The sequence below is a fragment of the Plodia interpunctella genome, chromosome 21 (genome assembly GCF_027563975.2).
Source record: "Plodia interpunctella isolate USDA-ARS_2022_Savannah chromosome 21, ilPloInte3.2, whole genome shotgun sequence".
NCBI classification, from domain to species: Eukaryota; Metazoa; Arthropoda; class Insecta; order Lepidoptera; family Pyralidae; genus Plodia; species Plodia interpunctella.
In genome coordinates, this window is record NC_071314.1 from 5,272,311 (window position 1) to 5,285,044 (window position 12,734).

The 12,734-nt window shown below is 34.3% G+C and overlaps 1 protein-coding gene across 1 annotated transcript; it reads right to left on the bottom strand.

Moving 5' to 3' along the window:
* Positions 1–6,320: 6,320 nt before the first annotated feature.
* LOC128679435 (L-asparaginase-like) lies at positions 6,321–12,720 on the bottom strand. The gene is made up of 9 exons (XM_053761692.1): positions 12,103–12,720; positions 10,912–11,031; positions 10,659–10,771; positions 9,161–9,286; positions 8,580–8,704; positions 8,011–8,243; positions 7,249–7,409; positions 6,824–6,937; positions 6,321–6,424 (listed from the first exon to the last, which is right to left on the bottom strand). Exons 1-9 carry the CDS (start codon positions 12,173–12,175, stop codon positions 6,377–6,379), a joined length of 1,113 nt encoding a protein of 370 aa, XP_053617667.1. The 5' UTR covers positions 12,176–12,720; the 3' UTR covers positions 6,321–6,376.
* Positions 12,721–12,734: the final 14 nt, after the last annotated feature.

Genomic DNA, 12,734 nt, shown 5'->3' on the forward strand with positions numbered 1-12,734 from the left:
TTTATTTTAATTTATGTATTATTATTATATTATGAATTATTATTATAATACGTACAAATAATGTACGTATTCCATCAAGGCTTCAGTTTCATCGTAATTTAAGGATTAGCCCAATACTTATCAGTTCTTTGCAATTGTATTTTGTTTGCAAGTAGATATAAATTTTTAAAGCTTTTATTTAACTTGCAATGTACCTATGTAGGTATGTATGTTTGTTTTTTCGGGTGGAATCTTGCTACCTCAGTTTTGAAGCAGATATCTTCAACCGATTGAGCTGAAACTTTGAATACACGTTTAGTTTGAATGACAATATACGATAAGCTGTGTGACGTCATTCGAAATCCCATATGGCGGAAACCTATTTCTTTGCTTCATATAGGGTATATATATCACATAAGGGAGTCTAGATGTCAAGCGAAGCAAAGAAATACGTCATCGGTAGTTATTTACTTTTTTACACGAATGGCAACCTCATATTGTCTTTGCTTGAAAACGAAACGCATTTTAGGGAATTCCCGCAAATAATGCATACGTTTAGGCACTCGCTTTAGAACCGAGTAAGGGAATTATCGCGCGCTATTCACTTATTTAAATTTAGTTCTGATACTATAGCAGTAAGCATAGCAAAGCAAGTTAACATTTGTGTTACCGTTGGTCCCATTAGCCTAAGTTTAATGTTTAAATAAGATGTCGTTTCAAATAGACAAATCCAAGTTATACCAAAACTTGTTTGAAAGTTTAAAAAAATCGCATAAAAGTACGAAAGATCATGATATTTTTGTCCCTTACTCTATGTTGAATACCGTATCAGTAAAATCTAATGTCTATCCTAAATTTATTTTGTTATTTTAAAAATTATAATATTAAAATAAAACAATACATTCATTGAAAAATGTTTACGTAAGCACGGGGGGAGGGGGTAAGAGCTTTGCTTATTTTTGCTGACATGGGGATGGGGGTATGGGGGTAAATAGTTGTAATAAATCTGCTTACGTAATACTTGAACGACCCCAAAGGGCTTGTTGAGAGTAAGTCGAAAAATAATGTGACGTCATTCTATTTCTATAGATTTAGAAACCCAGTCAGCGATAACTAAAAATTAAAAATAAATTAAAAGAAAAAACTTTTTAAGAAAGCTTTTATTTAAATGATCCAAAAATACAAGCTTTTATGATCATATAAATGGTGTATAATAAGGTTATAAGTTGATAATTACAATTTTAAAGGAAAATTTTATTTTCTACTTTTTGGAGCAATTAAATAAAAGGCTTTTTCTTTATTTTCTTTTTTTTTCTTTAATTTATTTTATTTCAATAACCTTTTAATTTACATTATATTTTTACATATAAAATACCTTACAGTTACTTAATTGTAGAAGATAAATGTATAGTGTTGCGGACTTTTTTATGGATCTACTATTGTTGTTGCAGTACATTGTACCTATGTATAATCAACAGTGGGGCCGGCGCACGCACGTAAAGATTTTCTTTAGCGCTATATTTTCGGATTACTTTATTAGTGTTGATTGATCTGGCTGAGAACTAATTTATTCCAAAGCAAATATACCGGACCCCCGGAACCCACTTTTTCAGCCGATGGTGTTAAGTCCTATTGGTCTTGGCTGACCGTGGTACAAACATTGACAGACACCAAAAATTACTTGAAGTGCCTACAAAAATATAATCAAAAGAAATCTCAACGCAGGTGTAGCCCTGCTGTAGCGCAAATTTTCACGCCTATATCTCGGGGATTTCCTGACTTATGTAGTCCGCGTATCTCGCGTTCGCAAATGCGACGTTGCCACACCCCTTCAATAACCGGTTTCAATCATGGTGAGGCCTGTGAGGCCCTGAACCACGAATCCGGATAAAAAAAAGGCTTTTGAAGATTCGGTTTTGCATTTATGACCGGCCGCCTGCATGATGTCAGTCCTCTTTGGAAGTTGATTGATGTTTTTAGTTTCGCTTATAAATAAATAACTCGAATAGGTAACCCGAACTCGGACAGATGCCAACGCAAATGAATGAACGAACATTACGTAATTTGTATGAGAGCCGCAATTAAAAACCAGCAATGTGGGCCAAATCCGCCAAAGTTTGCCGAACTGTTTCGCGATTATCTATATACACCATAAATTTTTAATTATGCCCAAAAATTAAATGGGGCTATCAGTACCTATTACTGACAAAGAATATGTGCATAGTCAAAACATAAAAAATCGAAATCCAAAAAAATGTATCCAAAAATATCTATAATAATTGGTTATAATACTTAAAGGGTGCCACCTGACTACTACGCTTCATATATAGGTTCACACAAAGTCGATTTTCATTGCTAAATTCTGCAATTATATTTCTTTTTTATTTATTTATTTTTTGCCTATGCCAGGGTCATTGCACGCGAGAGCGAGAGAACACGATAAACTAAATAATTGGAGTTTCAAACTACGTCCATAAATTCATTGATATTTTGGATAAACGCAAACCTCAATAACTTTGATGATAAACGATAATATTAATTCTTGATTACTCACATGTATTAATAGGGTTTTTAATATTAAGCCTTTAATTTTTTTGGCATAATTAAAAATTTATGGTGTATATAAAAGCGAAAAACACTTACTCACGTATCATGAATACTCGATAACTACTAAGTCCATGAAGATGAAATTTGTCAGAAAGGTAGATTGTGACTAGGAGACGTCCGCTTAGAGAGTATAGGATAAGAAATTACAACCCTAAGGGAGGTGAAATAGGGGTTGCCAGTTTGTATGAATCTTCGTCACTTTTGAAGTGAGACACATGAAATTTTTTATTTAAATTTATAGTTGGTAAAAAATAATAATGTATTAATTCGATTTTGAAAATAACATCCCTATTGGGGTGAAATAGGGGTTGCAAGTTTGTGTCATTTTTGAAGTGAGACACATGGAATTTTATATTTAAATATATATAGATTACCAACCACACAGTTGGTAATCTATATTATATGTATAGTTAGTAATATATAACTAGATTTTGAAAATTGCATCTCTAGGTAAATGATGTAGGGGTGGAAATTTGTGCGAAACTTTATTATTTTTGAAGAGAGGTCCATGAAATGTTCGGCACGCGTCACGGGAAGTGGCAGTGGGACACGTAGCGTGAAATGGGATGGGGCACATTTCGGGAAAAGACATGAGATAATTTGTAGGAAACGGGACAGGACAAGTTTCGTGGCAAACGGGAAATTTAACTAAAGATGACAAAAATATTTTACCAGTCTTACGCGATACAAGAATAACTGAATTTTTTCTTCGATTCCTTTTAGGAACTGTAATTCGCGCGTGCGAAGCCGCGGGCAAAAGCTACTATATATATATAACCGGCAAGGTATCAACAGGCAAGGAAGATTGAACTATTTACGTATTTTGCAACTAATTTTTCTTACAGATTCAATCCAGAAGATGCAAAGGCGGAATTTGAAGAATTACAAATAGAGATGACAACATACCTTCACCGTCATAATTCTAGCTTGGAAAGATAGTATATGCGCAATCTTGGTAATCGAATAATTATTGGTATTTATCTCCATCAGTCAGAAATGCTTTGCCATTTCTCAACTCAATTAGTTCACATTTAGATACCATTAAATGCCCAAAAAATATTACTATAACTGGAAACATAAATATAAATCTTATAATCAAGGAAAATGAATTAGCATTTGATCTTAATACCCTAGCATTATTTGGTATACTTCCAGGACATTAACAACCCACTCACAAGAATCGACGGCTGTCTAGACCATTTTATGATAAAATTAAATAAATAAATTAAAAGAAAAAAACTATTTTTTAAAAGCTTTTATTTAAATGCTCCGAAAAGAGGAAAATAAAATTTACCTGTAAAATTTTAACTATCAACTTATTACCTCATTATAAATACACAATTTATATGACCATAAAAGCTTGTCGCGAGGTTTACTTGTGTAAATAAACTAGTACCTATTTGAGTAAAATACTTATAGGTACGCAAACCTTTTAATTATTTAATTTATTTTAATGTTTGGTTATCGCTGACTGGGTTTCTAAATCTATATAAATAGAATGACGTCACATTATTTTTCGACTTACTCTCAGCAAGCCCTTTGGGGCCGTTCAAGTACTACGTAAAATTTATTAACTATTTACCCCCCCATACCCCTTGTCAGCAAAGCAAAGCTCTTACCCTTCTCCCACCATGCTCACGTAAACATTTTTCAATTAACGTATTGTTTTTTTTAAAATATTATAATTGTCATTTTTAAAATAACAAAATAAATTTAGGATAGACATTAGATTTTACTGAACGGTATTCAACATAGAGTAAGGGACAAAAATATAATAATCTTTTGGTACTTGTATGAGATTTTTTAAAACTTTCAAACAATTTTTGGTATAACTTAGATTTGTCTATTTGAAACAACATCTTATTTAAACATTAAACTTTAGCTAATAGAATCAACGGTAACACAAACGTTAACTTGCTTTGCTATGCTTACAATACGTCTACTCGCTATAGTATCCAAACGAAACCATACATTGACAGAGGAAATTTAGACAAGTGACTACTCGGTTCTAAAGCGAGTGCCTAAACGTATGCATTATTTGCGGGAATCCCCGAAAATGCGTTTCGTTTTCAAGCAAAGATAATGTGAGCGTTGCCATTCGTGTAAAAAAGTAAATAACAACTGATGACGTAATCATCATCTAGACTCCCTACCCCCCAACATCCAAAATAAACGAAGCAAAGACCCCAACCCTTAGTGCTCACATAATACTTGAACGGCCCCTTTCATTTGATATCCATATTGTAAAAGTGCATAAAAAAAATAACTATTTCCCCATGTTGAATGTTCCGCCATATTGGATTTCGAATGACGTCACACAACTTATCGTATATTGTCATCAAACTAAACGTGTATTCGAAATCTTAGCTCAATCGGTTGAAGATATCTGCTTCAAAATTGAGTAGCAAGATTACACCCGAACAAACAAACATACATACATTGCAAGTTAAATAAAAGTTTTTAAATACAATTATTACCTACTTGTTACCTATCAGGCATTTTAATCCTTATGATTAAAATATTTAATCATGAAGAGAATTTTTAGATTTAACTTTATTTAACAGAAATAGAATTCAGGTAAGTAAATATAAATGTGCACTAAATTAGTTTTGTACATCTTTATTGTAACTGCTGCTAGAAAGCATGCACTATAGTTTCTGTCGGATACAGTTGCTACAATTCACTAAAAAGAAAACGGTTGCCAAAAATTCCTTGTCGTTAATTGTGACAAAATATTTAAAAATGTAATCCATAATAATATAAAGAGAAAAGATTTTTATTTTTGTTATTTAACGCGTAAGCCCGAAACTACTAGACCGATTTTGATCAAATTTGGGGGACAGACGAAACATCCAGGAGTGACATAAGCTACTTTTTTTTAAAGAAAAGTTGACCCCAAAAGGGTCAAAGCTCAAAATTGATAATTTGTATGAAAAATTGTTTTGTACACGTTTTTCGCCGGAAATACTTATAAGCTAAACTCAGGGTAGCCGGTGGAGATTAGTAATAAAACAACTCGCTCCTTCCTTTCCTTTTTATTGTAATTTATACTACGACGTGTTATTATGTCACTTTAAAAACAAAATAATAATTTATGCATCTCTGGGAGAGCCATATTTATGCCTTTTCCTGTAGACCCTGGGACCTTGGGGTACGGATGCAATAACCTTTTACAAAGAAATTTCCGCACGCTTGGTCGATGTCTCTGGGGACCCAAGGGCTGGTGACTATTTTGGCCAACGTTTGAGTTTGGCAATACAGAGAGGAAATGTCGCCAGCCTTCTGGGAACTTTACCGCACGACGACGGCGATTTAGTGTCAATTTTTTATTTAAATTAATTTAATATTGTTTATTTTAGTTTTAATTTTTAATTTTAACAAATAGCTTAAGTGTGTATATACATATATATAGTCGTTTAAAAACTGGCAGCGTTTTCACTAAACAACTTGTCGCCTCAGAGGCACAAAACAGAATGAGCTCAGCTGATGAACATTTAAAGACACAAGTGCAGTGATATACACGCTTTAAGCTGCTAGTGTATTCAATATATTTTTTTTGTTGCACTTGAGAATGCGTAATGTTTTAAGTATGTATTTGGCCAAAAAGTTGATTGATTGTTTTAAAATAATATTGATAAGGATACTCATGCGTATTATTGTATTTACTTTGTTCGAATTGTTTTTAATATATTTGATTAATATGATTTATGTGGCATAATGGAATAAAAGTTTAGTTTTGAAAAATGATTTTTATTCGCCATTTAATTTACTGTTCTTCTTTTCTACGCAATCAGCGCTGTGGGTTGTATAGTTCTCCTCGGATATCAGTCTTCATTAACTGCGAAATAAAATTAAATATATTTATTTAAATGTGTATGCTTGTGAACTGAAACTGAATTTGTGAATTAAAACTTAACTTGATAATAATTTATCAAGTTCAATTTATTATATCGGCTGCGTACTTTTCCACATATGTAATAGTTAATATCTATCCATACTAACATTATAAAGGAAACATATTTGTACTTATTTGTTTTTTGTTTGTAATGAACAAACTCAAAAACCACTGGCCCGATTTTGATAAAATTTAGCACAGAGACAGACGACATTGAGGAGTAACATAGGCTACTTTTTTTGGTATTACCCGAGCGATGTCGGGCGGACCTCTAGTCCCTAATTACTTCCGTAAACAGTCAGCAGTATGCTATGACGCGGTAACGTAAAAAATGAATTTTACCTCAACTTTCTGCTGGTAGCTGAGTTCTGTCTTGGTCAATACATATGACAGCTTAGCCAGCACTGCTTCTGACGTCATGTCGAACGCGGGAACCACTCCGCATTCCACCAGCAGCTGAAAATAAATTTAAGTTTGACTAGCTGCGCACCGGGGCTTCGCTCCCGTGGGAATTTGGGGATAAAAAGTACCCTATGTATTATATACACGTATACCAGTTTATTTACACGTGTACCAATTTTCATAACTATCCGTCCAGTGGAATTTGCGTGAAAGAGTAACAAACACACATACATCCTCACAATCTTTCACAATTATAATAGTAGAATTAGTAGGTTATAGGTAGAGATCTCATTATTACTATCAAAATTCACTATGTCTAAATTGATTAATTAATTATTAGACCCCGTAAATGACAAAGGACCAACCAATCCAGTCTCATAGATAGCCTTCCCCAGTACGGTCCCGTTGATGCATTGGGTCACATTCACCACGAGGACGTTATTCTTCACCGCTCGCTCGATCTCCTGGTAAATGTCCCGTCGTTTTATCGGCATGTTCCCGTTGCCATATGTCTCCAAGACCACACCTGGAAAGCCAATTTTATTTTCACTTCTCGTGCTCATAAAGTTTGTCATTATCAGCCTATAGTAAAACTTCCGTCTATGAAAATCTTGTTTGCACAAAAGCGTTGAATAAAATCAAATACTTCATAGTCGTATTCCCCCTGACTGGTCATGGTCATTACGTGGAATTAAACAAACACAACTACTTTCTTGGCACTATTAATGGAATGGTTTGCCATTGCCTTCTCCATTGCACACACAAAATGATAATCAACCAGAGTGCAGGTTTCCTCTTGATGTTTTCCTTCCTTCACCGGAAGCAAGTGGTAGTCTATGAAAACTACTATGATGACCTCGGTGGCGCAGTGGTAAAGTGCTTGCCTGAACTGAGAGGTCCCGGGTTCGATCCTCGGTCGGGTCATGATGGAAAATGATCTTTTTCTGATTGGTTCGGGTTTTGGATGTTTATATATATGTAACAAATACATATATATAAACACAAGTCTCGAACTTACTTTGGGGCTAGCTCAATCTGTGTATTTGTCCTAATATATTTATATTATATTTATTTATACTATACATGAGTCAGATTGGGCTTGTGAGAAAATAACACCATTTCTTTACCTTCCATATTATCAAAAACCGCTCTTAGTACTTCAGGAGTGATAGTGGGGGCGACCTTCAAAACGTAGACGTTCCGCGACAACTTGTCATGGAGACGGCATTCGTTTGGCACGGACCCTGAAGGGTGGATCAGCATCTTCGGGTCCACATCCAGGTTGGTCTTGGCTTCCAGGAGAGGGGGGAAGTTTGGTGAGTCGAAAGCGTAGATTCTTGTATTCGATACTTTCTTTACTCTGTAAGGATGGGCTAGAAACTTTACGACTCAATAAGACTAAGTAGACAGATTAATCGTAATTGATCTAGATTCCTGTTTTAGACTATTACTACACATTATGATACACACGATCCTCCTACTCCTAAGAACCCTACTAATATTAGAAATACGAAAGTTTATGAGGATGTTCCTATGTGTGTACGTTTGTTACTATTAAACGCAAAATCTACTGGACGGAATATTATGAAATTTGGTACACGACGGGTAGAATATAACCTGAAATAACACATCGGGTATTCCCACATGAGCGAAGCCCCAGGGCGCAGCTAGCCGGTTGTTTAATATAATTACCCACCTGGTTCCTCTAAACAGCTTGCAGCCAAAGAACACCGTCACCTCTGGAATGTGCTGCGTGGCCGCGATCAGCGCAGCGCAGAGCAAATTATTGTTGCCGTCACTTCGGGGTTGGAATATGGGAATCTGTGACATGTAGAACACAATATAGGTATTACAACACAATAATTATTTTTAGTCATTTACACAATTATAACCTCCGTTAGTCTTTAACAGAATTACTTTAAAGATACATTTACTGTTCTCATTTAGACAAGAACAACATTTAGAAGTGGAAACCAAAAAGGGCCACGTAAATGGAGAAGAAATCGTAAGAAAACCGACCCTAGGCTCCGATTCTTTGATTTTTTTTCTTTGTTGTTTAAAGATATGAGATAAACATAAATCTCTATACACCTATTTAAAAGCGGAAAACATTCACACATCACGAAAATTCGAAAACCACTAGGGCAATTAAAATGAAATTTGGCAGAAAGGTAAATTGTTAGGATCTATTGTGACTAAGAGACGTTCGCTAAGAAAGAATTTTTGTAAATTCCATCCCTAATGGGGGCTAAGTAATTGGTAAATAAATAAACTTACCTGAGCTCCAGTGAGGACGACAGTCTTCCCAACGACCTCTAGCATGAAAGACAGTATGGACGCCCCGTACGCCATGGTGTCAGTGCCGTGCAACACCACGAAACCATCGTAGTCGTGGTAGAATCTCTGAAGATCGAAAATACCAATAGCCATATTAGTTAGTGGGCTTGCAACGGGGATTGGTAAGACAGTGTAATGTAGTGGGTGACACCAATTTATAAAAATGACTTTGCAAGTTTTTACTCAGATGTGGTGTGCATATCGTCGAATTTTTGTCATGTTCCATATTCTAATCCTAATCCCAACTAATATTATAAAAGCGGACAAGTGCGAGTCAGACTTGCCCATGAAGGGTTCCGTAGCAGCAAGTAACATAACATAAAAGTTTCTTTTTGATCGACTTTTGTATAAAAATATCAAATATATTTTTATTTAATATAAATAATATAAATTTTTGCGTTGATTAAATGAAAGGTAAATTGCGGTTTACAATTTATGACGTATAAAAAAAAAACAATTTTCGATGGAAGGTTACATAGATTACTATGTTTATATTACTCAAAAAAATATATGATGTACATTAGTACATCATATATTTTTTTGAGTTTTATAATTCTCTTATTTTGGAAGTTACAGGGGGGCGACACAAATTTTACCACTTTGGAAGTGTATCTCGTGCAAACTTTTAAAAAATTATATTAGAAACCTCAATATCATTTTTGCAGACCTATCTATAGATACCCCACACGTATAGGTTTTATAAAAAAAATTGAATTTCAGTTCTAAGTATGGTCCCCAAAATTTATTGTTTTTTTTCTCTATTTTTGTGTAAAATCTTAATGCGGTTCACAGAATACATCTACTTACCAAGTTTCAACAGTATATATAGTTCTTGTAGTTTCGGAAAAAAGTGGCTGTGACATACGGACGGACGGACGGACGGACAGGCCGATAGACATGACGAATCTATAAGGGATCCCCTTTTGCTATTTGCGATTGCCACTTGCGATTTTCGTTTTTTAGGGTTCCGTACCCAAAAAAACGAAAGTAAGTTGGTTTGTTACCTCCTCACGCTTTACTTGCTTATCTAATCTTCTTGAAATTTTGCATAAATGTAGTTTGAAGTATGGAGAAATACAAAGGGTACCTTTTATCCCGGAAAAATAAATGTTCCCGTGGAAGACTCACGCGGGCGAAGCCGTGGGCTAGTTTGTAATAAGTCGGTCACTATTACAGTTGTCTGTCCTACTGATTTACGAGTATTATTTCCTTACCATAATTTATCGTTATCAGTATGTAAAATAAATTACTAGACAGGCAAAAAGGCATACGGCCCACACGATGGGCCATGGGTATCTGTCATATGTGCGTTGCCGGACTTGAACTGAATTAAAGTTTGACCCCCTTTTTGAAGAACAACATGTTTAATATTTAGAGAAACAGAAAGCTTGTACCCAGTAATTGTAAAAGTATTTAAAGTTATATGACATTTTTATACCTTGATATCTCTGGCTATTTTGATCCAATCGTCGAGGGTAAAATCGGAAGAGTCTTTCAATTCATCGTATTCGTGGATTTTGTATAGCACTTTTACTTCTGTATCTTTGCCATCTAAAATTAGAACAATATAAAAGTATTTTTTTGGAACAGCAATGACGAAATCGAAGCTATAGTTGAATAAATATTTCCGCTTTCCTATAATTATATTCCTTTCTTATATATTTTCTTTAATAAAATCTGAACCATCTTACCGGGCAGCACGAGATAGTCCTTCATGTCAGTTCCCGCCAAAGTCTTGGTCCAGTGGTCCACATCGTGAAGCTGTGGAAGCCGTCTGATAACCACCTCTATGTTCTTCTGTGGCGACAACACTATGGTTGCAAATTTCAAATTTATTATGGATGCAATAATAATAAAAAAATATGCGATACAAGCAGTCGACCGCGGCTTCGCCCCCGTATTTTTTCTACAGGACCAGTTCTTTTTCTGGGATGAACGTTACCGTATGTCCTTCTCCATACTTCAAACTACATGTTATATGCAAATTTTTATGAAGATTGGCAGAGTAAATAGAGCGTAAAGAGGTAACAAACAAACCTACTTCTGCATTTATATTTAGTTAGGATTAGGATATAGTTACGGCTAAACTCCGAGTTTAAGTCAATTCTCCCCAAGGTTAAAATAGCATACACTTATATTTAGGTAGGTAAGTACAAGCATTCACGTAAGGTCTGAAAAACGGATAAACCTAGGATAGCTTACACCATAAATTTTTAATTATGACAAAAAATAAAATGGGGCTATCAGTACCTATTACTGATAATATGTGCATAGTCAAAACAGAAAAATTCTAAATCCAAAATGCCACCGTGTAGAGTGTGCCACCTACGCGCCTAACGCTTCATAGTAAAGATAGGTTCAGTGCAGCGGTTCACACAAAGTCCATTTTCATTGAAAAAATTCTGGCAATTCTTTTTTATTTATTTATTTTTTGCACTATACACTCTGTCGACAGAACACGATAACCCCTGAATTGGAATAATTGAAGTTTCAAACTACGTCCATACATTCATTGATATTTTGGGATAAACTGAAACCTCAATAACTTTGGTGATTAAAGATAATATTAAATTTTGATTGCTCACCTGTATTAATAGGGACTTTAATATTAATTATATAAATTTTTTGACATAATTAAAAATGTATGGTGTATAAGCAGAGTACTTCGGGGTTTAACCGTAGGTAACGTCTTTTTCAGTTCTAAATTACGTTTGCACACACTCAAGATAAACAAATAACAACATATTCTTACGTAATTAACCCTCGTGGGGTCATCGCTACGTAATCTATATCAACAATATTTACTTGGTTGCTACTGCCTGACCTATTTAAGAAATAAAATCTTCTACAATTTATTAAAAAAAAATAATTCTCCCACTCACCTCCTTTCTCATTTTTGAGCATGCCAAAAGTTCCCCCGGTATAAATAACTAAAATTCTTTTTGTTTGCACCATTTTTTATATTTTCGTCTTTACAATAATTTTATTAAAATATATTTTTCAGATATTTACAATATTATTTTAACAGCTCGACCTTCTTCTTCGAAAAGATCAGAACAGAATACTCAATACAGCACGCGTCTCAAGTCAATTTAAATATGACACAATGATTAAGTGTACACTCTACTTAACTAAACGATAACGTAGGTATTATTAAGATACAGTCTTATCGATAAATCTTTGTATAAAATGGAAAAATGCTAAACTGCTTGGGTATATGAGATAACGTGCTAAAACTTGTTACTATTTTTTCCTGTTTATTAAATTAACAGGAAAACAAAACACTTAGTATCAATAACTAATGTTTATTCCTTATACATTGCAAAAACATTTATTTCTTATACAAAGCACGTTGTCTGTATGAACGCAATAAACTCAATAGACGGATTTTTTCGCTAATAGATAGAAGGTTTAACTGTAATTTATTTTTTGTTTTATTTGAATTGAACGAAGCCGGATGGAACTTTAAATGTTCGTATAATGATCCACCAGAATTGTTACAGTGTATGAATTA

Coding starts and splice junctions, on each gene's coding strand:
- LOC128679435 (XM_053761692.1), bottom strand. CDS start 12,175: ATGGTGCAAACAAAAAGAATTTTAGTTATTTATACCGGGGGAACTTTT. Junction 11,032..12,102: donor GCTCAAAAATGAGAAAGGAG/GTGAGTGGGAGA, acceptor TTGCAACCATAG/TGTTGTCGCCACAGAAGAAC. Junction 6,938..7,248: donor CTATCTATGAGACTGGATTG/GTTGGTCCTTTG, acceptor ATTTATTTTCAG/CTGCTGGTGGAATGCGGAGT.